This window comes from Lontra canadensis, unplaced genomic scaffold (assembly GCF_010015895.1).
Source record: "Lontra canadensis isolate GAN:19392208 unplaced genomic scaffold, GSC_riverotter_1.0 scaffold13, whole genome shotgun sequence".
NCBI lineage: Eukaryota > Metazoa > Chordata > Mammalia > Carnivora > Mustelidae > Lontra > Lontra canadensis.
The window spans coordinates 21,357,227-21,383,270 of record NW_022631007.1 but is presented as its reverse complement, the minus strand read 5'-3'; the positions used below and the strand labels follow the sequence as shown (position 1 = coordinate 21,383,270).

General features: G+C 41.9%; 1 protein-coding gene across 32 annotated transcripts in view; it reads left to right on the top strand.

Annotated features, from left to right (window-relative positions):
* Positions 1 to 281: 281 nt before the first annotated feature.
* Positions 282 to 26,044, top strand: part of NEB (nebulin) — a 202,116-nt gene continuing 176,353 nt past the window's right edge. For all 32 annotated transcript variants that reach the window (XM_032857789.1, XM_032857787.1, XM_032857780.1 and 29 more), the window contains exons 1-12: positions 282 to 387; positions 1,007 to 1,092; positions 1,626 to 1,690; positions 5,367 to 5,408; positions 6,958 to 7,179; positions 9,195 to 9,302; positions 9,776 to 9,880; positions 10,548 to 10,652; positions 11,279 to 11,383; positions 16,873 to 16,977; positions 24,442 to 24,546; positions 25,181 to 25,288. In XM_032857789.1, the coding sequence (XP_032713680.1) occupies positions 1,655 to 1,690; positions 5,367 to 5,408; positions 6,958 to 7,179; positions 9,195 to 9,302; positions 9,776 to 9,880; positions 10,548 to 10,652; positions 11,279 to 11,383; positions 16,873 to 16,977; positions 24,442 to 24,546; positions 25,181 to 25,288 (1,041 nt within the window). In that variant the 5' untranslated portion in view covers positions 282 to 387; positions 1,007 to 1,092; positions 1,626 to 1,654. The remainder of the gene's footprint in view (positions 388 to 1,006; positions 1,093 to 1,625; positions 1,691 to 5,366; positions 5,409 to 6,957; positions 7,180 to 9,194; positions 9,303 to 9,775; positions 9,881 to 10,547; positions 10,653 to 11,278; positions 11,384 to 16,872; positions 16,978 to 24,441; positions 24,547 to 25,180; positions 25,289 to 26,044) is intronic.

Genomic DNA, 26,044 nt, shown 5'->3' with positions numbered 1-26,044 from the left:
ATAGAGGGGTCACAGCCCCTCAAAGACACGCTTATTTTATCCGAATTTCTTTTGCACGAGTGTGGTAGTAAACGGGGAAATGAGAGATTAAACCTAAAGTGGAACCCCGTGTGCTGGAAATTAAGTAAAATTCCATTACATTTGAATAGTTCTGAGCAAGCAATTTGTTACCCTTTATCCTTTAGTGGAATTGATGAACAGGTGGTTTTCAGAAGATCACGCAGTATATTTAGCTCCTGAAATTCGAGCGACTCCGGTTCTGATTGGCTGCTGGGGCCACGTGATCATTCGGAGCCCAGGCACCACGCCGGCTCTTGCCTGGGGTTCTCGGGAGGGAAGAGTTGGGAGAGGCTTTGCTGCTGAGGAAATTGATTTGATAGAGTAAAGGTAAGGCCGCCTGATGGCTTTTTCTGTCATGTTCTTGCTGGAGATGTTCTGCAGCTTCCCTTGAAGTAGTTTCCAAAGTTTGGGGTCAGAACTGGGGAAATTAAGGATGGAAATGGGACCGGAGAAGTTTGTAACCTTATTGCCCTCCTCAGGCCCTACTTAATCCGCCGTTGTGTTGTGATGAGAGTCAAGGCCTGTACTAACCAACCTACTGCCCGCCTGAGTTGCTTCTCCCGTCTAACAGACAATATTTTTAAAAGTTTTCGCCTTTGATTTTTTTTTTCTAAATATATTAGTATGTAAAAGGACCTGTGTTCTGCATTCCTATATTTATCCTGTTCTACTGGGCTTCATTTGCCTCCTTAGGAGTGGCAGTTTCCCTAGCTTAACAAAACCAGCCATGGCGGGGTATTGGTTTACACGGCAAATATCTTCGGGGCGAAGGGACAGCTGCTCCAAGTCATCATCCACTTTTATCCAGAAGAGTCCCGCTCTCTGGCGTCAAACTGAGAAGGCCTTGGGAGAGCCTTTCGGTAGCTCCTGAATTAGAAGCTTAAACCGAAGACCCACATTCTTAGATTTACGTCAGTCAACGCTTTGAACATTTCTTATTTTTCAGGTTTGAGGAAGAGCTACAGAAGCAGAAGAGAAATAATCCATATAAGCCAATGGTGTTCGGGAAACAAATAACCCCATTGCCTTGAGGTTTCTGTTTTTCTCTTTTTAAGCTACTGACAGATTTGTTTTTCCTGTGTTCTAATTCCAAGCGTAGGATAGACTGCTAGGGTGCGTTAGAGCTGTGGAGAGACCTAAAGCAGCCCTCCTCGAATTTCGGAGCTGGCGAAAAATTCTAACTTCTGGAAGCCAAGCTGACCTCCTTTTCACTAATACTTTTGCCTGAAAATGTTTTTCTGCAAGTATTTAGAAATGTAAATACCCTGTTTCTTTGAATCCGAAGCCTCTCACTTGCTTCCTTTTGCTTCCTTTTACAACTTTCACTAAATGGATTGTGTAGCTAGAAGTAGCAATACCTGACCTATTACTAGTGAAGGAATCAAGAGAAGCTAATTTGAAGGCTGAGGTTTCTAGATGGGGATCTAAATATTTCCTCTCACGGAACCTGCAACGATCTATGGGTGTGTCGGATGGAGAAGTGTTAAATTCTGTTTTTATAGTGTTGTGATTTCAGTCCTAGGGATAGATGCTAATGTATTTTCATTTGTCTGGAATATGAAAAGTTTGTAGGTGCCACTACTACTCTGGGAAAATGGCAGATGACGAAGAATATGAGGAGGTGGTGGAGGTAAGATGAAAAAGCTGACTCTGACAGCCACATATTTCATGTGGCGACAATCAAAGCTGTGTAGGTGAATTAATCATTTGAGAAATACGTCATCTCTTATAACTTCACAAAGACTCATTATTAAAGCATGAGAAAGGAATAGTTTGTTCGGTTTCATTATAATTATGTGGGATTTAGAATTGAAAAGAAGTATCACTGTTTCCCACTCTTGCTTTTCTTTAAACTCTCAGAAAAACATGGTGTGGGGTGAAGGCGGGTTTTAATCGATCTTCTGAAACTACCTTTTTTTTTTTTTTTTTAAAGATTTTTATTTATTTAACAGAGAGACTGATCACAAGTAGGCAGAGAGAGTGAGAGAGGGAAGCAGGCTCCCTGCTAAGCAGAGAGCCCGATGTGGGGGCTTGATCCCAGGATCATGACCTGAGCCGAAGGCAGAGGCTTTAACCCACTGAGCCACCCAGGTGCCCCTTGAAACTACCTTCTTCCCCACCTGCCAACCCTCCTGATCAAAGGGACAGAGGAGACAAAGGGACAATTCTGAAAACTGAACTCTTTTAGTTTCCACACAGCAATAGGGAAAAGTTACTCTTTGCTTCAACCAGCTGATTACCTAGAGTGTGATATCGAATCAGTGTTCAGAATAATATACTTAGGAGATTTTATATGTGGGATTTTGCATATATGTAAATGTGCACAGGTACCTGTATGTATGAACTCATCACGCTCACAAGTGACATTTGGAGCCAGACTTTCCTATCAACTCCCGTTCTGTTTACTTAAGTGAACAAGACTAGCTTTTGTGTTTAAATGTTGAAGAAAATTTAAACAAAGACCTAAGTGGACATCTTAAAATTTCCTCTGGGTTATTTGTGGACATCTGGTACATTTTACAAAGCTGTTAATTATCTATTTTATAAAATTTTGTTTTTGTCATGTTATGGTTTTTCTTCATCAGTGCTTGCCTTCCAGCTTCACATTCTAGAATCTCAAGGTTGAGTGCTGTAATCCATAGAAATACATTGAAATTGAATCTGAAAGTACTTAATTTACAATTAATGATGATCTAAGTATAGGGAAACCTCCACGTGCCTAAGATACTTGGAGGCAGTTTTGAAAACCTGTGCTTTTTCATCAGGATGAAATTAAGAGCTACCCAGAACCAAAGTCCAAATGACAGTGCCAAAATTTAACTTTGGAAGATTATATTAATGACTGGTCCACATTTAGATGAAGAAAAATTTGTTGTTCTACAAATAAAATTAATATTATTACTGAAGGATTTAGGAACAAAACACAGAATGAATCTCCTACAGTATAATAATGAATATCTGTGGCTTAAGTGCCAAAGGCTACATTCTCAGTGGTCAGTATTACTGGCGTGCATTTTACAAATGTCCCTGTGAGTTAGAATAATTACTATTCAACAATGACACAATTTAAAATTAAATTGCCTTCCTTTGGTAGTAATACCAGTAATTGTTTTTAGCCTCCAAGTTAAAAATCCCTTGGTTTTCTCAAAATAATTGTGTTCTTTGGTCATTGGAAGTTGTCTTCAGCGTTAGACCTGATTGATTTGACTAGATGTCATAAAAATGGAGGGGGCTATTTTTAGGCTTCTCATCCTTGCCACTTTATTCCTATTACTGCTTCTGGGTCTGACTAGCAGTTGCTAAACTGATAGACTTCTCACCAGGGAATGTTCAACCAAGGTCCTTCTGACCTCAAAAAAGATGCCGTGAAGAATGGAATGGTGGCAAATTTGAGAAGATGGTCCAGGAAGAGTTCAAAGCCAGGAACTGGCTTGAAAAAGATCTTCTAAGGGCCTTGGACATCTAAATAAAATTATACTATCACTCTACTCAAACTTAAACTTGGATAGGAAGGAAAAGAAGCGAGGATGCACTAATTAGTGGCACAGCTCTAAAAGTGGGATTTGGCATATGAGTTAATGCCAACCATTTGGGTAGTGTTGCTTTTTTTATAAGCTTATTTCCAAGATACGTTTACCCATGGTGAGAGCCCAGGAAAGGTAAAACTGGATGGCTACCAAGAGCTGCTTTTCCTTGGGTGCTAAGAAAATCCAAAATAGTTGTGAATCATTTGCTTTAGTTTAATACTTCCTTCCCAAGTCACTGATGTTTTGTGTGGCCAGAGGCATGGTTCTCTGTGGATCATGATCAAACAGTATTCCCTAAAGTGTCCAAATGATATTTCCCATGTGATGAAGGCATAGAAAAGAGAAAGTCTCCGTCCTGTGGAAGCTTGTGGTTTCTCTTGCTATGCCTAAGGACATATAGATGGATATTAAATTTTATTTTTTTAAGATTTTACTTATTTATTTATTTAACAGAGAGGGAGCACATGCACACAAGCAGGGGGAGCGGCAGGCAGAGGAAGAAGCAGGCCCCCCCAGAGCAGGGGGAGCCCAATGCAGGGAACCATCCCAGAACCCCAGGATCATGTCCCAAGCAAAAGGCAGCTACTTAACCGACTGAGCCAGCCAGGCGCCCCTGGATAGTAGATTTTTAAATTAAAGGACTAGTGCAGAAGCAAAGAAAGTGCAAGAGTAAGGGACATTAGGTAAATTTTATATTAATCTTCCTGCAGATGAAATCGAGCCAGTGGCCTATCGGCAATGGTTAAATAACTTGATAAGGGTTCACTGAGCCAAGGGCAAGAGAAAGGAGGCCACCTGAGGGAAATTTTGTAGTTAGTGTTTTTCCCTCTCCCTGAGCATATGTTTTGATCACAGAGAAAAGAAAAATGAAGTCTACAGCGATACACATTTTGTGAACCGAGACAGTGAGCCCAATGTTTCATTTTTGTCCCTTTCCTTGTGTGCCTTGGCCTGAGTATTTCATTCTGCTTGCCCAGCTTTGCCGGGTGAGGCTGGGGGCAGGATTCCACTCCCTTTACGCATCTGAAACAAAATGTCAGCCAGTTCCTGTCAGCTTCTATTTATTGCTGGTGATGTCAGAAGTAGAACAAAAGTAGGTTTGATTTCGGATCCAGCCTGCAAGTACCTCAGAGCCCTCAATTGCCAACTGTAGCCTCACTTTCCCACATCTTGTGCTGAGAGGTCCTAGCATTTCTCCTTCTCCCCTTGGCATTTGCAGATTTTCATCTTCGCATCCTTTCAGGACCATCGTGCCATATACGGATGCACCCCTCGCTCTGGAAGGGACTCTCGTTCTTAGTAATCAGGGGGACATAGGGGTCATTGAGATGTGTATAGGCTTTTGAATCTAGTCTTTCCATGACACAATCCAGTCAAGGAGTTCTATTTTGTTTTATTGTTAGTCACAAACTGGGTTATATCAAGTTCCCTTCTGCACAGCCCACATACTCAGGATATTGTTCTCCTACTTTCTCTGCAAATTATGCCCTGGGTACCAGAAGAAAAGGTTTTGCTTGTCATAAGTAAAATAACAGCCCCTGGCAGAGAACCCGCTTCAGACCCTGTTCTCCTCACCCTGCATCTCCTTGCCTCATCTGATCGCATTCACGTTAGCTTCCCTGAAGTTTCACCAAGCTAAAATGGCTTCCGTCATGTACTTCCTTCCCACACTTAGTGCACACCAACTGGGCTGTAGTGAAAGAGCCCTGTGGTTCAGCCGAGGCAGAGGAGAGGTGACTTCTGCTTTGTTCTCATGATTCCTTTGTGCCCTATTTGTAGTATTACACAGAGGAGACAGTCTATGAAGAGGTGCCAGGAGAGGTAAGACCCAGCCCACGTCCATATGAGCTGCATGCTGATGAAAGCAGTCAGAGCCTTCTCTCCTCATAGACTCCCAGGGCTACAGAGCTGGCGAAGGGAGAGTCTTGAGAGAGAATCAGTCACTTACATGTGCCTGGCTGCTGATGGTACAAAAATGAATGCTACCTGTTTAATAGGTTATGTCACTGTTTTTGCTATTCAGCATATCCGAAGTGGCTGGGGATGGTTTCCCCCTTGTTCATGTGGTCTTTTTGGGGGTAGGTGGTACTCATCAAAATAAGTGGCTGTTTATCATTGGCTATCACCACTCTGTGACTGTACCAATTGCATGGCCTTGGACATGTGAGTTGCACGGGGACCTGCAATTTTATTGTTTAGAGTTGTAACCTGTGGGCCACCATCTGTGCCAACAGGGATGGCACCTCCAAGCCTTTGTCCCTGATGAGGCAATGAAATGTTACTTAGATTGTAGCACATAAGCCTTTCCCATGTGTATCCCAAGATGGTATTTTTTTAGGGTGAAATGTCTCACTCGTGCTTCCTTTTCTGAATGGAGCTGTTTCTCTTGAGCACGACAGTGATGGCTATCCCTGGAGCCTGCTCGAAGAGCTTGTGACTGCATGAAACCTAACATTTTAGATGCTGTAAATTGGTTAGTTTCTCACCATCAAGCATACATCAATAACAATGGGCAGAAAACAATCTATTAGCAATGATCTGACAATGCTAGGGGAAGTTGTCCTAGAAGTCTAATGCCCTTGTTGCTTTGATTTCTCTTTACAAATCAATGCTAGATCTCGTCCATCAGTACAGAAGATATTTGCTGTGAAGGAAATCATGCTACAACTTGGCTGCTTACCTTCTTTTCTTACACACAGTATTTTTAACCTTGGACTAGACCTAAACTTTGGGCCTTAGTTTCTTCTACTATACAGCCTATTGTAAGAAACCATAATCTCCCACCTACCACATGCATAGGACTGTTGTTAAGGAAAATTACCCCCTATGTTGTCGTCATTGCCCTTGTCCACCTAAGTAAGCATTTATTAGTGTACATGGCACTCAGGTTCATTATGGGACAAGCAACCCACTTTTTCTTAGACTCATTGAAAAATGAACATGAAGTCAGGAAATCAAGCTTTATTTGATCATCTTAATCTTTTGTTCTCTGATCCCAAGTTTGCTTTTACTCTACCCAAACGATTTAAGAAGATTTTAAATGTTTAAGAATGTTGCATTTCTGATTTTTATCCAACCTGAAAGCATTTGGGTTCCTTTCTACACAAATGGAATTTCAGGGCACTGTGTAGCAAGTTAGGAAGGAGTAACCTTTTGACTACACACCCTCCTGAACAATCAGATTTACATAATGTGATGTACCTTCACTGGACAGAGTGTATGATGTCCTGCTTTGGTCTGTTTTAGACATGTAGAAGTTACAGGAGGGGTGGAAGTCTGACTTGTGATCAGAATAATGCCTGTATATCAAGATCACGCGATCACAGTTTTTACTTCCATAACAATGTTGAACTGCATGTCCCATTTTCAGACAATAACAGAAATCTATGAAACTACGACAACACGGACAACCACATCTGACTATGAGCAATCAGAACCTTCCAAACCCGCGTTGGCACAGCTGGTACCGGCACAGCCGGTCGCCGCCAAGCCAGTGGAGAGGAAGAAGGTTATCCGGAAGAAACTGGATTCTTCGAAGTTCATGACCCCCTACATTGTACATAGTCAGAAAATGCAGGAACTCTTTAGCCCAGTAAGTTTCAAACAACTTCTGCTAATCTGGTTTTATTATTGAGAAAGTACTGAATCTCGACCAGCTGTTTTTGGCGCCGGCTGAATTTTGTTTCTCAGCCTTGTGTGAGACAAAGACTTCCCTGCAGAAATATAAGCTCTCGTGACTCTTGAATTTTCCTCTCATGTAATTCACTGGCACTGTTGTAGCATCAGAGAAAGCATCCTTACTGCAATTATTGCCACAAAATAAGCAGGAGGCCAGTCACAAAGCATTTATTGATATTTAATCAAAATTTGTTAGCCAGTCTAGAATCATGAAGTCATAAATATTCAGTTGAAATCCATTCACAGAAGCTAAATAACATCTATTTAAACTGTGTCTGAGCAGAATGCCCCTTATCCAGATACTTAACAATATGTAAAAAGGCCTTCAAGAGCTGTATGATGAAGTGTAGTTTAGAAAACCAGGGTCACACTAAAAGCTCATCCGAAATGAGGATCGGAATGTTTGACTATATCCTAGAACAGCGTTTTGTTTGTTTGTTTTGTCTGTTTGATTTTTAAGATTTTATTTATTTGAGAGGGAGAGAGAAAGAACAGGCAGGGGGTGGAGAGAAGGAGAAGCAGACTTTCTACTGGGCTTGATCCCAGGACCTTGGGATCATGACCTGAGCCGAAGGCAGATGCTTAACCAACTGAGCCACCCAGGCGCCCCAGCTCCGTGGTTTTTAACTGTGGCTGCACATCAGAATCCTCTGGGAGTTTTAAAGCTACTGATACCCAGGCTGTTCTGGTTTAATCAGTCTGAGGTTGGGACCTGTGCAGGAAGATTTTTAAAAGCTGCCTGGCTTTGAAAATGTGAAGCTCTGGTTGAGAATCACCGCTGTTGAAGGTCCCTGGTCCTTAAATTTCCATGTACAGTTAGACTGTAACAATTTATACTGATTGGCAGCAGATTGAGACCCCTTTGAATGGATCTCATTTGTGGATTGTCCATGCAAGCTGATGTCTCACTAGGTGGCCTGATTGCATATCCTCTGGGAGCTTGGAAAAAATGAAAAGCAGCTCATAGGAACATTGAACTATATAGGACTAAGGACTTAAGTCAAAAGCATCCCATTGTGATTGGTCAGTAAATGGCCATGTTTGGTTTAGTGTTAACTTCTGGGGACCATTTGGTCAATTTCCAGTTCAGATTCCTGAATGGTCTAAAACCTAGTTTCCTAAGGCTTTGAGCTCTAAAAACAAGATTATCTTGCCTCCTTTATCATTGCAGTATTCAATAATAACAGAAAATTTTTTTTTGTCCATTTAATGCCATAAAATCTCATAAATTCTGACGATAATACCTAGAATTTCTGATAGTCTGAAGAAAATGTTGGCAAAGGTTTATAGTATTTTTAAAGTGGTTAGTGATAAAATCAAGAGTATAATTTAGATTGTTGACTACATTTAGGGGTACCATTGAAGCATTAATAATGATAAATTATGCACATTGTTATTAAGGCAAGAACTCATTGTATATTTAGCGGAAATAATGAAATTGCATTCCTTTTCAAAATACTCCATAATTCAGACTTTCCATTAATTCAGCTGGTGTCTCAGCTATAGAAACCATTAAGATTTAGCTACAACTTCTGAATTGAATATTTTTGCATTGTATTAGCAATCAAATCTTTTCAAATAATTTCTATATTTATTTTCTAAAATTATTGAGGTTCAGGCTTTTTATGTGTGCATTCAGACAATGAAAACATTGAGAGAATCATTTTAGGGCATTTTCAAGACAATAGTCTGTAATAGAATTTCTACTGTCTCAAGTATCTAACCATGTTTAGGAAGAACAATTAACAAATCTATTTTAGTTTTTGCTGAGAATTGGACAAGGGACAAAAAGAAAGCTGTTATAACTGATAATTGTTAGAACTTGCAGGATTTTTTTTTTTTTTTTAATCAGAAGGGGGTGAATGTATTGCTTGAAATTTCTGCTGCTGTCTTGTCAGGTTTTAGGCTAATACCTGATATTATTTTCAGAATAAATACAAGGAGAACTATGAGAAAGCAAAAGGACAGCCATACGCCATCACAACTGATACCCCAGAACTTCGCCGGATCAAGAAAGTGCAAGATCAGCTCAGTGAGGTGGGCTGCATTTCTAAAATAAAGGCGAGACATGTCAAAAAACATGCCCATCGCTGGGAATTGAGGGCTTTAATGGGTATAGAGAAAGAGAAGAGTCGAATTACTATGAGCAAGTCCAGAAATCTAGAGGAAGTGTTGGCTCAAGATTGTGCGGCTCTAAATGCGAACCCCGAGAGCTGTCTAAAAGCTTGGCTTAGCAAGTGAGCAAGAGATGATATGAGATGGGAAATTCGAGTTCACTGTGGTCCTCCTCGGAGGAGTGCAGGGAGGCTGAAACTCTGCCAGGAAAGCAGATATGCAGGGAGTGTAGGGGCTCTGCAGACCTTTGGAGATCGCAGTTTTCTTCCTAAAATGTAGGAACTTTGCTTTGCGGAACAGACAGTGAGTCGTCAGGTTAATGCTCTTGGGTTATAGATTTCCTTTACTATACTCACGTGGGCATGCCTGTCATGAACTCTGCATTATTTCTGCAGGTTAAGTATCGAATGGATGGCGATGTTGCTAAAACTATCTGTCATGTAGACGAAAAAGCAAAGGACATTGAACATGCAAAGAAAGTGTCGCAGCAAGTCAGTAAGGTGAGGTCATGGTGTGGATGGCTGGGATGCTGAAGCGCACGTAGGTGACCTCTACCTGGCTGTAGAGGAGAGAGCTGGACAGGCCTAATCCTGCTCGCCAGTCTCCCTTGAATCCGGGGCATTGCGAGCTCACAGTGAGGGAGACCCAGGCTGCACACGCGGCATCGAGGCCACCGGATGACTGAAGTGGGCTGGAAGGCCTATGGTGGCCTGGAGAGGCAGGCCCAGTGTTGCCAGAGTCTCTTACTTATTTTTAAACCAGTCAGCTTAATTTTCATGAGAAATCCTCAAATTTCAAATGTAAGCAACTAATTTAAAACATTGTAAAAAATACCATGTAAGTCAAAAGGAACATGTCCACTCTCCTGATTCAGCCAATGGCCAAGAAGTTTGCAGCCTTTGAAAGGAATCTATAGGAGAATCCTAATCATGATTTAGTTTAAAAAAGTCAGACTTTTCAAGTAAAAGCTTACCAGCCTAGGAAAAGTATTAATGGGACATTGATGTGGTCAGTGTTTTCCTAATCGATGCTAGTAACGCATGGGCACAAGGGCAGCCTTGGTGTGAGGACACTTGGAATGTGAAAGACTTCACAGCTCTCTGTTCTCTGCACCCTCATGCCCTTCGGGGAGACACGAAGCACTGGTCCTCTGCTCTTTCTGTCTAGGTTTTATACAAGCAGAACTGGGAAGACACCAAGGATAAGTACCTGCTTCCCCCTGATGCCCCTGAACTTGTCCAGGCAGTTAAGAACACAGCCATGTTCAGTAAGGTAAGGGCTTCTGCTCTGTTGCTGCTTCTCTCCTTCCCCCCACATAAATCTGAGCAATACCCAGTCCTCTTGACCTGGAATGCTCACTTTTTGTGAGTATCCTTGAGCCATGTGGGTTGCAGGGATGGAGGTGGGCAGGGAGGAAAGCTCTTGAGTAGAGTGAAGGAGAGGGTCTTGGGGGGAAGCTAAGCAACATGGGGAGAATAAGTAGGGGAGAATGAAGATGCACCTGGGAGCTCTCAAACCTTGGGTTACACTTGGCGTATTTCTGGCTATAACTCTTATTAAATGTTTGTTTCATGATAGAGACCATGCAAAGTACCTCCTGGCTCCTTACACTTGAATTAGTCCTTGTTTTAGGAAGCAGGTACAGTCCCAGAGAGGAGATGAAACAAAATCAGACACATCCGCCCTTGTGAAAATAAGATTTGTCAAAAGAAGAGGACTAGCTATTAATAAATATGACTTGGACTGAGGGGAGAGGGGGAGGTTATCTGCAGATTCCATTTACCTTGGCTTTTACCTTGCCTAATTTCTTCTTGCTACTGATGGATAAATTCAAAATTGTGTATTTCGTGTAAGTGGGAGCTCACTTTCTCATAATTTTTCTCCCTTTTCTGACTTAGAAACTGTACACGGAGGACTGGGAAGCTGACAAAAGCTTGTTTTACCCGTACAACGATAGCCCAGAGCTGAGAAGGGTGGCCCAAGCCCAGAAAGCCCTCAGTGACGTAAGTCAAGTGCAGTCAACATTGTTGGGGACTGTGGTATCGGGACACCTCAAGTTATGTCTTCTGGCCAGATGTTCATTGCAATTTTTCAAAAAGGCTAAATGTCATTATAGCAGATGAATCTGTCTAGAATCATTAGGATGTCTTAACTAGATATCATATTATAATTTTATTAGACTTAATTTAACAGTCTTATTTTTTTTATTAGGTGAAGAACCTGAGTCTGAGACCACATAGGTCATTAGTGGCAAAGCTCAGATTAGAAGCTTGGTCATGTGATCCCAAGTTCTTTCCACTGTCACATGTGCCCTCTGTTTCCTTGGCTGGAGTTGAAGTTTTTTTCTGTGACAATAGAGTGGCATTTAAAAAATCCTTTGGGCTCATAGACACTTTCTCAAATATATTAAGTGAAAAATGTTATTGAAGGCTTTTGATTTGCTATCCTAATTATAAAGTCTGATTATATATGTGGTGTGTCCCCCCTTTTCTACATGGACTGACACACTTGTGTTTGTGTAGTTCTCTCACAACACAACACAAACGTGTTTGTGTAGTTCTCTCACAAAAATCTCTTGCCATCAGCTATACATAGAGGATGTTTCAGAGACCTGGAGGATGTTTCAGAGTTCATAAAATGTCAGCAGTCCCCACTGGCCAGAATTTTAGTGTCTTCGACCTTGAAAACATTTTTTTTAAAGATTTTATTTATTTGACAGAGACACAGTGAGAGAGGGAAAACAAGAAGGGGGAGTGGGAGAGGGAAAGGCAGGCTTCCTGCAGAGCAGGGAGCCCGATGTGGGGCTCGATCCCAGGACCGTGGGATCATGACCTGAGCTGAAGGCAGACACTTAACCAATTGAGCCACCCAGGCACCCCTGAAAACCATTTTTTTAGAGGGACTTAGGCCTAGTCGAGTCCCTATGTTGAAAGCACCAGCAGTAGTAGAGAGCTCCACTTGATTCTAACAGGCCCTTGTTTTGAGGAGTTTTATGTCTTGACCCCTGGATTTGCTAGAGTCTGTACTGAAAATCCAGATCACTGCTCTTGTCTTCAGGAGAACACTGTTTTATAAAACAACAAGTTTTTCCTTCAGTTGTCAACTAGACCCCTCAAACCTCTAACATTCACTGTGGACTTAACAAGTCATTTGATGTCTTGAAAATTACTAGGATTTATTTCTAATGGATCTTAGAATCTTACCTTGCCCTGTACTGGAATTATGCATAATCATTTGATGGTGTCTCCAACTTTTGAGGTCTTAATCTTTTATCGCCTCTCACTGTATATCATTTGCAAATTTAGGGGACATATTTCTATCCCGGTTTTCATACAGTTGATTAAAATATAGCTTAGGTGTACTCCTGTTTTTCCATAGAGTAAGTTAAAAAATAAAGAAGCCATAACAAAAATTTAAGTCTATCTAGTACGGTACTGGTTTTAATGTATAGGGACCTGTTGGTTCTCTTTTAAGTTAGTTTTTTGGTTCTGTATGTCATGAACATATTATTGTGTAACCTTTATCAAGTGATCAGTAGTTACTTGTTGAAAGTCCATTATGCATACATAGCTGGTGGGATAGAAAGGTATGACAAGAAGTTTCATCCTTTCCCTTGAGACTTTATAATCAGATAAGATGAAATTGTTATATATTAAACAATAAGAAAAAATTTTTCAAAAATTTTAGAAAGCAAATTCTATAGTCTAATACTTGCTGAAAGAAGGGCACATGCAAGTAATTAGAGAAGGCCATGTGGAAGTGGCGATCCCAAGGGAAGGGGCGAACAGGAAAGGCATTTCAAGGAGAGAATACCCTTGAACAAAGGAATAGTGGTGAAATCAGTCTGGAGGGGACAAAGAAAGTGAATGTTGTGGGTGCCTAGTTAGGTGGGCACTTTTAAGAAACTGGTAGCAGGACCTTGAAAATCAGATGAAATAATTCTGATGTGATATGGTAGTCCATAAGAGATATCATGTGATTTTTGGAGGGGAAAACAATATGGTAAAAAGTAGGATTTGGAAAAAATCTGAAGGACAATATAGTAGATTGGGACTGGGAAAAATTGTGATCATTTGAAGAAGACTGTTTTAGTAATACAGAGAGACCAAAGGGATGACAGGGACAAAGGAGAGGATGAAAGGAATCTGAAAGTAATAAGTATTTTAAAAGGGTTAAGGACATTGTATATTGGAGATGAAGGAGTGAGAGGACCCATAGAGGAGTTTATGAGGAAGTCTGGTAGTCTGGGCATATAGGGCTACAACTAGTAATGGTGCACTAATGAATAGAGAAACGGAGTTGAGATGATGGAACATTCTGATCAAGGCATTTTATGGATAAATTAGAAATTCATTCTATTGCATAGGTGTGAGAACAGGACAAGAAATGAATATTTGAGAGTCTTCAGAATAAAAGGGACAGCTGAAGATGTGAAACTGTATGAGGGAGGCAGAACAGCATATGGCCAAAAGCAGAGTTTTGGATGACGCCCATACTTAGGACACCTGGAAAGGAGCCAGCAAAAGAATGAGGGAACAAACTGTCAGAGAAGTTGAAGGAGAACCAGGAAATGCCATGTCATATAAACCTAGGAAGAGGTTTCCAAGAAGACACTTAATCTCCACATGTCTCCCTTTCTTCATCAAATGGAGAGCTGGGGGGTTACCTCCATGTCACTCTAGTGCTATGGACTCTGAACAGTTAAGGTTGACCCAATTTTTGAGATCTCTCAGTAGAATCCATAATGGAGAATATATAATAATGAAGTAGAATCTTCCCATCCTTCCTCAGAAGAACTTGGCAGTTAAGATAGGGCTTTTAATTTAATTGCAGGTTATGCACCAAGTATCAGATTACCAACGTACCTATTAATACTGTTGTCCATACCATGAACTTCTCCAATTTTTGGGCACAGAACCCTAAGCAGGCTGTTGTTCACAGAACATAATGCTGGGTAGGCATGTAGATTTCAAACCAAGCACTTGGGTTTGGAAGCTTTCTCTCCCTCTCCTGCACCTTTTTCCTGTTTCTCTGAAACCTACTTACCATGTTTTTCTTGCTATCTGAGCAAAGACCAAATAATTTTGCAAATACCAAGAGAGTCTTTAAGTTGATCCAGAGTGTAGTATTCTAACTAGACAGAATTCTGAACAAGGTTCCTGAGAAATTAGGACTTTTAGATCTGATTTCTCTGAAGTTTTTGACAGGATGTCATACTTAGGAAGCATTTCTCCTGACAGGACGTTTCTTATTCTCTGACGACTTAGCCAGCCATAGAAAATACCAGTCGCCCTGTGCCTAAAATAAAGTCTACACTACTTAAAGCTTGAGCAATGGAATTAATATAAATGCATTTTAAAATTAGTGTTTTGTATCCCCCATTGATTTAATGTTCATAAAAGATTTTGTTACAGGCAGTAGGTAGGTATTATCGGGTTAAGTCATAGTTAGACTTGGTTAAAGCATGAAGATGATGACTGGTACCTTGGAACTGTCCAGCTTCTTTCTTTACGAAGTAAAGAATACCTCCATGTGGAAGGAGAAATAATTTGTTCAAGTCTCACAACTGAGCAGTAGAAAAGTTGGGATGATAAGCCATCTCTTGAGATTGCCCCCATGCCCTTAGTATATAAAAGACACATTCAGAATTCAGTCATTGAACCTTTGCTCTGGTCAGATTCTGTGTGAACCACAAGGGCTCCCAGACGAGAGGTTGTGTTTTCTGGTCTCACAGAGCTCACAGTCCAAGGACGGACAGATAGGTAAACTACGGATCATCCGGGAATTCCTTTAAAGGAGACAAGTGCCAAGTTGAGTGAGGTCCCAAGAGAAAGGTCCTCAGGTCCAGGAGGGCTCAGGAGGGGAGATAATTGCTTGTCCTGAGCCGTGGAGAATGAGCAGCAGTTTGTAGGCAGATGAGAGCCTGGAGCTGGGGCCTGCCAGGGAAAAGGGAATAGCAGGTGAGAGGTCCAGAGGCATAAGAGGCTTTCATGTGTCTGGGGATCTACAAATGGTTCTGCATTTTTTGGAGGCAGAGGTCAAGGTTGGTAGAAAAAAGGCCCGAGTAGTCAGTGAAGGAAAAAAGGAGGGCAAGAGTGAAGGGGTTGCATGACTAATGGACACATACTTTCCAACAAGAGAGGCCTTTAATAGGCAAAGGAAAGTTGCTCATGAAGGAGCAGCTGAAGTTGTCAAAAAAAAAAAAAAAAAAGAAGAAGAAGAAGAGGTGATGGATGGAGCTGGGTACAGAGGGATGCTGGAGGGAACAGCAGTAAGAGTGCAGGGGTTCTGCCTTGCAATGGCTGCTTCTCTGAGCCACATAGTAATGAGGAAGGGCAGGGATGAGTACAGGGAAAGAGAAGTGGATATATAGTGTTTCTTTATGAAAGAGGCCGCTGAGAGTTGACTGGGGGCCTAAGGACGGTCTTGGGGTTTAACACTAGCCACTGTGAGCAGAGACTGAGCAGAGATGTATAATGGGATGTTCAAGCTTCCTTGAAGGCAATATGGCAGTTGGTTACCATAAATTCCGAGTATTGGGCACAGAGCCCCAAGCAAGCTCTTATTCACAGAATGTATCACTGGGTACCCACCTAGCCTTCAGGCTAAGGGCTTAGATTTGAGAGACTCCCTTTTCCACTTCTGTACTTTATTCCAGTGGACCTTTTAGTTGTGCTTGTTGCATTGTCATTATCCAATCAGTAGAATTGTGTGGTTTTCTTCAGGAGCATTCAGCATCCTGGATATAAGCAGAGGACGTATGCTGCTCAGTTGATTCAGAGCTAGGGTTTTGGTAGCTGGTGTGAGATAAAGACAAGAGGTTGGGGAACACCTGGGTGGCTCAGTTGGTTAAGTGTCTGCCTTCAGCTCAGGTCATGATCCAGGATTCTGGGATCGAGTCCCTGCTCAGTGGGGAGTCTGCTTCTCCCTCTTTGCTCTCCCTCTTTATGCTCTCTCTGCCAAATAAATAAGATCTTTTTTAAAAAAAGATTTATTTATTTGATAGAGACACAGTGAGAGAGGGAACACAAGCAGGGGGAGTGGGTGAGGGAGAAGCAGGCTCCCCAAAGAGCAGGGAGCCCAATGCGGGACTTGATCCCAGGACCCTGGGATCATGACCTGAGCAGAAGGCAGAAACTTAAAAGGCTGAGCCACCCAGGTGCCCCTAAATAAAATCTTAAAAAAAAAGAAAAAGCGTAGTTTCAATTATAAATCACGGCATAGAGACAAACGGAAGGAAACAGATCTAAGGTTAATAGTCTTGGTGAAGAGGGAAGACTTAACGAGGTAGAAATCACTAGTAATACTGAGAGCAAAGGCATGTCAAATCTGCAAGGATACATCCGTGTTACATGATACACTAAAGTTCAAAACTTCAGATACAGATGAAAACCTAGTCCTTTTTTTTTTTTTTTTAATTCCAACAAATGGAATCCGGGATGTAGAATAATTTTCTGTGGCTCACGAGCATCCCCATCTTTTATTTCATCAGATTGCCTACAAAAAAGGTCATGCTGAACAGCAGTCTCAATTCACGACGCTGCCGGACCCTCCGGATATAGAATTTGCTAAGAAAGTGACCAATCAAGTGAGCAAGGTAAGTAAATAGGGCTGGGCCACTCTCTGCCTTGAAACTTCTGGCTTTATCCTCTCAAATCTCAGAGAAAGTAAGGGGAACCCGAAGACCCAACACCAACACCGAGAGTTGTTTTGCGATAGGACCCTAAAAAGTCTACCTTGAACCCGGTACCTCCATTAACACTGTGGGACCATGTTCATAAATGTTCGGCCCACTTAAGGACTCAGTGATTGGTAAATGGGAAAGCTGCATTTTAAGAACAGAAGCTATGTCCTGATGTCATTTAACATTGTGACTTAGGGAAATGCTACTAACCGAGAACTGAGTCACCACACATTTTCTTGGAGGATCTGATTGTCTTAATTCAATGTGAAGACCTGGTACGATTTAATGCTCTCTGTCAGACATGGAGAAAATAAGAATGCATGAGTGATCTCTTAGACAGGGCTTAGTGTGACAGCTGTGGACAGTGCACCTCATAGCTTTTAAGGCCCAGGAAAATGGCTTAGTCTGTCTATATTTAGGCTGGTAAACTAGCTCTGCGGAATGCAGGCCTCCCAGAGAATGCCGAGAGACAGATGTTCAGCTGATGACCAGACCCATGCTAAAGTCCTATTTTATTTTTTTTATTTTTTTATTTTTTTTTTAAAGATTTATTTATTTATTTGACAGACAGATCAGAAGTAGGCAGAGAGGCAGGCAGAGGAGGAAGCAGGCTCCCTGCTGAGCAGAGAGCCCAATGTGGGGGCTCAATCCTAGGACCCTGGGATCATGACCTGAGCTGAAGGCAGAGGCTTTAACACACTGAGCCACCCAGGCGCCCCCTAAAGTCCTATTTTAAATTGGTTTGTATCGGGCCACTTTCTCCTGGGATACTGCTCCTTTTAAATACTTTTCGTTGCCCACCGTGGAGTTCAGTCCCAATTTGGTCTACTGCTTGAATCTTGGTGGAACCTCAAGGTTTCTATCTTGTTTAGGTATTTGGTGGGAAAGGATGTCTCTGAGAAAGGAGAAGGAAGAAAAATTATGAAAGATGAAGTTTATTCAGTGATGTTTTTAATGTCTGATGTTGCAGACTACTAACTGTAACCAAGGGCTTATTTGGATGATGGAGCTGATAAGTACAGTAAATTTTCACTAACAGGAATGCCATGACCCTGGAATTTGCCCAGGGCCAAGCTGAAATGAACTTTAGAACTGTCCAGAAAGAGCTGGTCTGCTGAAAATATTCATACTTAAATAAGATTAGGGAACAAGAATCACTGATCTTTTTTTGAAGAAAAGGTACAACCCTCTTTCAAATGGTCATTTGGAAAACAAATCTATTTTTAATTTTTATTTAAAGCATATTTTAAATGATATCTTACTAATGCTGCACACTTACCTTATTTGAGGGTGCAATGTGGGTACTTGAACATGATTAAAAAAAATGCCTTTCTTTTTTTTTTTTTTTTAAGATTTTATTTATTTATTTGACAGAGACCACAAGTAGGCAGAGAGGCAGGCAGAGAGAGAGGGGGAAGCAGGCCCCCTGATGAACAGAGTCCGATGCGGGCCTTGATCCCAGGACCCTAAGATCGTGATCTGAGCCAAAGGCAGAGGCCCAACCCACTGAACCACCCAGCTCTGTAATCAATCTCCACTAATTTAGACATGCCGGTTAGTCTAGAATTTTACTCCTTGATGTAGTGGCCATCATCCACGTGTGACCACTGAGCATTTGAAATGTGATTATATAAACTGAAGGTCCTATATGCATGACATAGACACTGGGTCTTGAACAATTAGGATAAAAAGAATATAAAATAGCTCATAATTTTCATATTGATTACACATTGAAATCATATTTGTTGGATCTATTGGGTTAAGTAAAATATATTATTAAAATTAATTTCACACCTGTTCCTTCTTGCGTTTTAAAAATTGGCTACTAGAAAATTTACAGTTACAGTGGTGGCTTGCATGAGGTGCCTGTTGGACCGCACCACTCCAACCGGATACGGTGGCGTCATTGGACATTTCAAAATCCTCACCAGTCTGGGTTTGCCATTGTGGAATAGCAATATGAGCCAAGGGAAGATGGCTGTGGATGAAAGTCACTAGATTTGACTATTCATCCCAGTCTTACCCAAATTCCAAATTTTTAATGGCTGCTGGACATCTAAAACAGTACTCACTTTGGGAAGAAATGCTTGTGATTGGTAGCAGTCCATCCAACCACAGACCATCCAATAAGAGGACTAGAGCTGGGGTTGGAGGAGAGAGAGTTGATTTAGCTGTGGGACTTGCCTCCGTCCTCTTGAAGTGTTCCCCACCATCATGGGCTTTGACCCACGTTTCAGTGTCCTCATTTCCTTGCTCTCCAACATGGATAAAACCTCCTTGATCTACTCCCTCTTAGGTATTCAAATCCAGCATTTCCTTGTCTGTGTTTCCCAGATCCGTCCCTTTGTCTTCCAGCCTTCAGTTCATGTTTGTTTGTTTGCTTGTTTTTAAAGATTTTGGTGATTTATTTGGGAGAGACAGTAAGAGAGAGCATGAGAGGGGAGAAGGTCAGAGGGAAAAGGAGATTCCCCACAGAGCCGGGAGCCCGATGCGGGACTCGATCCCGGGACTCTGGGATCATGACCCGAACCGAAGGCAGAGGCTTAAACAACTGAGCCACCCAGGCGCCCTTCTGTTCGTATGTGAATATGATGATTGTGTATCTGCAATGATTATATGGCTTATATATTGATTCTGTTGTTTACCAGCTTTCCTTACTGGATCTGTCAGAATCTGTTCTCTCATTTTTCTCTTTGGCCAAAGCCACGAGCTCCACAGCAGCACTTGTCTGGGCTCAGCTGCATTTTGTAGCTCTAACACAGATGGACAGGCAGGCAGGTGGTTCATGTGAGTGAGCGTTCTGGTGAGGTCACTGCGCACGCCACAGCCAGCTGGAGGTGGGCTTCTGAATGCAACACTGGGAAGTCCCTTTAGTCTCTCTGTGCTTGCCTCTCTGCTTCCTTCTAGATTCATAACGTGAGGAAAAATATGAGATTCCAGGCTAGAATGTCCAGTGATAGCTCCCTGGGATCTAGAGTTGAAAAGAAGAGCTCTGTTTCCTTTACTCTCTGTGCACACTCCTGCCACCAAATGGGTCTTGTACCACACTGACCAATTCTGACACCAACTCGGTGCCCTATTAATTCACTTCAATTCTGACATTATCTACCTGGAGTTAGCCTCAGATCTCACAGACCTGCAAGACTGACCCTACTTCAGACAACTAGTCGTAAATCTGGACCTCCCATACCTCTGACTGACTGGCTTAAATTCAGGCTTCCCATGACCCCCTCCTCATATTTGATAATTTGCTAATAATTGGCTCACAGCACTCAGGGGAAACACTCTTATGTTTATTACATAACAGAGGCTACAGATGAACAACCGGGATAAAGAGGTACCTGGGGTGAGGTCCTGAAGGGTCCCAGGCACAGGACCTTCCGTCCCTGTGGAGCTGGGGTATGCTCTATCATAGTATTTCACTGGAATATTTTTAAAAACATCTTTCAGAAAATACTGCTGCACACCACAAAGATGCCAAGCTCTGATCTTCTAATACCATGGAAGCTCCTCTATCACAAAGACTTAGGGAGAGACTTCCATTGATTCCATCAGAAGAGATTTGGTTGAGTTAGGAAAGCGGCCCTGGGGCCACTATGGGCAATGAAAATGTCAGTCGGGACCCCTCCAGCTGCGTGAGAGGATCGCGTTTCTGTGAACGAAGCTGTCCGAAGTCCTAGTATTTAGCAACTCACAGAAAGAATGAAGTGTGATTAACTAACAGGCTTTGTCGTCCTTCCATTTGATAACCACATCAGAACTGCAGATGCAGATGTGGAAAGTCGAAAATAAAGCCATGTGTTTAAGAAGGACATTAGGGGGTCTAGTTTGTGACCCAATGCAAGCCTCTCAGCTCATTTCTGAGGAGGAGGAGCTACGGTCTGAGGAAGCAATTTTACTGCATCTGTCGACCTGCGGTTACTCTCTTGCCCACAGAAGGTGTTCCAGAGCTTGAACTGACCCCATGTGCTATCCTCTGTTAAATGAACAAACACAGAATCCTAGAGAAAGTTAAATCCATTCTTGCTTCCAGGTTTCCATTGATTGACTTGGAACATGACAGTCAGACAGAAGGACTAGGGTGGAGCCGGAGGGAAGGTTGGGTGTGGGGCCCCTGGTACAGTTAACGTCTCTGTGTACCACGTAAACACTCACGCCTTGCTGCCAGGCATGTAGAGTCAACCGCTTAGTGGACAGAGGAGGTCCCATGCAGACACATACCTCTCTCTTCCTCTCATTCCTCAAGCTGCAGGCCTTTATTCTTTCAACTCCTCTCCTACCTGTAAATGAAGGGGAAGGCCATAACTTTTTCGACAGTTAACAAGCTGCAGCCTCAGTTGCTTGTAGTGAAAATCTTCCCAGACCTGCAAGTAGTCAGGGGTGCATGGTGAGAGATCCACCTCCAAGCTGACCCATTTTAGCTATTGTTTCATGAAGAGAGAGAAGTCTGGGAGGACTTTGGGTGAGGGTGCAGGGGTCTTAAACTCTTGTTTTGCATCTTTTCTTATTTTACTTTATTTTGGAGAGAAAATGTGCGAGTGGGGTGGGGCATCGGGAAGGGGCAGAAGGCAAGAGAGACAATCTTAAGCAGGCTCCATACCCAGTGTGGAGCCCGACTTAGGGCTCAGTCTCATGACCTTGAGATCATGACCTGAGCTGAATCCAAGAGTCTGACATTTAGCCAACTAAGACACCCAGGCACCCCTGCATCTTGTTTTAATATCTTTTTAAAACAATGGATATCTGTATCTTAATGTGAGAATTAATTTTTACTTAATTTTCTTTTAACAAATCTACATATGTGATTTTCTTATTATTTCTCCATAATGACCCCATGTTTGGACCTCATTAAGAATGTCTGCTGCAGGGGCGCCTGGGTGGCTCAGTGGGTTAAGCCTCTGTCTTCGGCTCAAGTCCTGATCTCAGGGTCCTGGGATCGAACCCCACATCGGGCTCTCTGCTCCGCGGGGAGCCTGCTTCTCCGTCTCTCTCCGCCTGCCTCTCTGCCTACTTGTGATCTCTCTCTGTCAAATAAATAAATGAAATCTTTAAAAAAAAAAAAAATGTCTGCTGCAGGGACACCTGGGTGGCTCAGTCGGTTAAGCCTCTGCTTTCAGCTCAGGTCGTGATCCTAGGGTCCTGGGATTGAGTCCCACATCAGGCTCCTTACTCAGTGGGGAGCCTGCTTCTCCCTCTGCCTATAGCTCCCTCTGCTTATATGCTCTGTCTTTGACAAATGAGTAAAATCTTAAAAAAAAAGAGTACTGCCTTTTCAATTTTAAATTATATTACAAAGTTTTGGAGATGCATCAGGCTCTGTTTCCCCTACCCCCTGATATTGGAGTTGTTTTCCTTTGACACCAAGCAGAAGAATGGCAATATCCCCCACCAAGAATGTAGATTGGAGATCTTAACCTGGGGTGCATGTAATTCAGGAATTCTCTGTGGGGCATCTGGGTGGCCCAGTCAGTTAGGTGTCTGCCTTCGGCTCAGGTCATGACCCCAGAGTCCTGTAATCCAGCCCTGCATCAGGCTCCCTGCTCTGTGGGGAGCCTGCTTCTCCCTTTCCCACTCCCCTTGCTTGTGTTCCGTCTCTCACTGTGTCTCTCTGTCAAATTAATAAAATCTTTAAAAAAGAAAAAAAGAATTCTCTAAGTTGTGTTTATGGGCATTTTATAGCTTTCTCAGATATCTGAAGAAGTCTAGTCCCCAAAAAGTTTAGAAATACTTCTATAGGCAATCAGCCAATCGAAAAATCCTTTTTGACTGAGTTAAGTCTGTTTTGATTGACTGAAGAGTTGACTACAATTTTTTTAAAGCTTCAAGAGAGGAGAGTACACATTAATAGGTACTTTAATGTAAATATTATCTCAACAAAGATTTCTATCAAAGAATACTCACACAATTTTCTCCAGTTTCTTACTCTGTTACGCTATCAATGTTATCATCATAGTTGTTAGAGTTATCGTAGCCTGCATTTGCTTAGGACTCTTCAGGGTATAAACTTTTTAATCTTAATGTGGAAGGTTGTTGGTGCTATGGTTGAGAACCCTGAAACTTGGAGAAGCTAAGTCACACCTTTGGTAATGATAAGAGTCCAGTCTTGGGCCCAGAGCTTCTGGACTCAGGCCCAAGACTCTAAAATTTATAGTTATGAAAAACACTTGGCTATTGATTGGCATATTAAGCTCTTGAGAAGAAAGGGTATGTGCATTTGAGAAAGGATTGAGTATCCTTCAACTCATACTCACTGGTTCAACACATCACTCCTCCTTGGCACTGGTTCTGTTAAAGGTATACCAGAAAGCAACGTTCTTTTCTCTTGAAGAGTATAGTAGGGGTGTAGGTGTGCAGAAACCTTGAGGCTCATTGGTTGTATCTGTTAACACATTTCCCAAGAAGAGGAAATTGCTGTAACCCAGCTCTGGCTTTGGCTTATATGCCCAGATTTGGGATTGAATAATTTAATTTTATTCTAAGAACAGTATAAGGCCAAGGTAGTTTGAGCCACATATCATTGACTTTGCTCATTTCAGTGTATTTGAGCATGCATTTATGAGGCCACTTGTGTGTGCTGCATTTTGTGTTAGATTCCGAGGATATAAACATAAAGAAGACATAATTCCAGTCTTCTAGATGGCCACAGCCTGAAGTTCAGGTGGGGTGGTGTTTGGGAGTAAGATGGGGCAATTTTTGAATTGCTTGCCAGTTCTCATTAAAATTTAAGTCTCAACTGGAAAGACTTAAAATTAGTCTGTAAGCCAGATTTTTGTATTGCTTTCTGGATAACTAGGAGTATTGGTAAAGCTCAGAAATAAGTTCATCTGGCATAGAAACCTGGGGTTGAGTGGTTTTATTGTAACTCTGAAATACAAGTGGAGTATGCTTCTGAGTCTCCTATCTCAAACATCAGAGAAGTTCTGAATGAACTAAGTCCCCAGATTCGACAAGAAGAGGGTCAATTATTACCTCTACCCACTGCTCAACTTTCTTGTTGACACTATGCTAGAAGGTTTGAAGACTTCTATTAAGAACTTAAGAAGAGGGGCGCCTGGGTGGCTCAGTGGGTTAAACTGTTGCCTTTGGCTCAGGCCCTGGTCTCAGGGTCCTGGGATTGAGCCCCGCATCAGGCTCTCTGCTCAGCAGGGAGCCTGCTTCCTCCTCTCTCTCTGCCTGCTTGTGATCTCTCTCTGTCAAATAAATAAATAAAAATCTTAAAAAAAAAAAAAAACTTAAGAAGGGCCATAATCAAGATATCTTTTTATTTAAAAAAATTTTTCAAAGATGTGTTTTAAAGCTGCCCATTTACTACTTTTCTATCTTACTTGTCAATTTCTGTATTTCCTATATTTTGTCTTGTCTTCTTTTTTCTCGTAGCAAAAATACAAGGCAGACTATGAAAATAAAATCAAAGGCAAATGGAGTGAGACACCTTGCTTTGAAATTGCTACTGCCAGAATGAATGCTGATAACATCAGCACAGTAAGTAGGAAGAAATAGCCGGATGTTCTTAGGATGAAAGGTGACCCTTTCCTTTATAACTTCTAGTCCCCAACTATACCTGAAGGCGTACCAGAACATTAGAGTCCAGGTAGTGGACTCTTCTTGGGGACAAGAAACTGTGTAGAGTTCCTAACCAGAAAGAAATCTCCCAGTCTTCCCTCCCTTTTGAGAAATACTGTTTTACTCAGATTACATTATTCTTGCCTCAATTTTCATATGAACAGTAGGGTTTCAAAGTGAGTACAGGTTAAAGGGTCCCTTTTAAATTTATTCTTTGCCTGGGGAACCCAAACTACATTTATGAACCTGACTAGTTTCTTCCCAGAAATTCTTCACTGAAAACCTCTTTTCCTTTTCTCTGAAATTCTCTGCCCCTAGCCCTGGGAGCTCCTTCTTAGAGGGTAGTTTTCAGCCTCTTACAATTGCTCTAAGTCTCAGTTAAGTTGCTAATTGTTTTTGTGATGGCCCTACCATCTCTCATTGTAACCTGATCTGCATAAGCCAGGAGGAATGGGGCTATGGGTAAGCTCTCCAAGTGGCCCCTGTTTCCCCGTGTGAACCCTTGCACAGTCTGTGCTCACAGCAGTTCTCCAGCATGTTTAATGTCTTACAGAGAAAATACCAGGAAGATTTTGAGAATATGAAAGACCAGATCTACTTCATGCAGACGGAAACACCGGAGTACAAAGTGAATAAACAAGCTGGGGTAGCAGCTAGCAAGGTATGGGGAAATGCTCTCATGTGTCATGATGGTCTTATTGGGGGTGGACTTTTTATAATTCTTGATTTTGTAAGTAATAAAAAAAAAAGTTCTTGGGCAACAACAAAAAAAGTACTTTGGGGTTATAAGGCTACCAAATTTTTGAAAAAGTTTGCTAGTATGAGCATTAACAATACTTAAGTAGTATCTTTAATATTTCATAAAGGACCTTTTGATACCTGCAAGTAGAAAGGTTGTGCTCTCCAACAGAAGGACCCCCTCAAGAAAACACGATTGGCAAACTTCTCTGAATATGGACATTCCCACACTCATGATTATAATTTTTTTAATTTTCCTACTAATTGGTGAGAATCTGGTCACAGAGAAGATACAGAGATCCATGGATATGTTCATATACTTTATAGAGCAGACTTTGGTAAATAGATTCCTCAGCATTCTAGCACTAGAAAGCATATAAACTTCAGAGCTAATCCGACTTGACTCAAATCCTGCCCTTGGCTCTGCTGAAGGAGTGAAAGCAAGAAGATCTCATCACCTAGGAAGCTATTTCAGTCTCCAGGTGGAAGACAGTCATGTTTTGGATCGGGAGGCGAGCAGGGCAGGTGATGAGATGTACTTTGAAGGTATAGCTGATCTGGTCTGCTGTTGGGTTGGTTGTGGGATATGGGAAGAAAGTTTGGGTCTAAGCAACTGCATGAATGGGATTTCCCTTTACAAGAGAGAGAAGAGTGTGGAAGGACTGGATAATTATTTTTG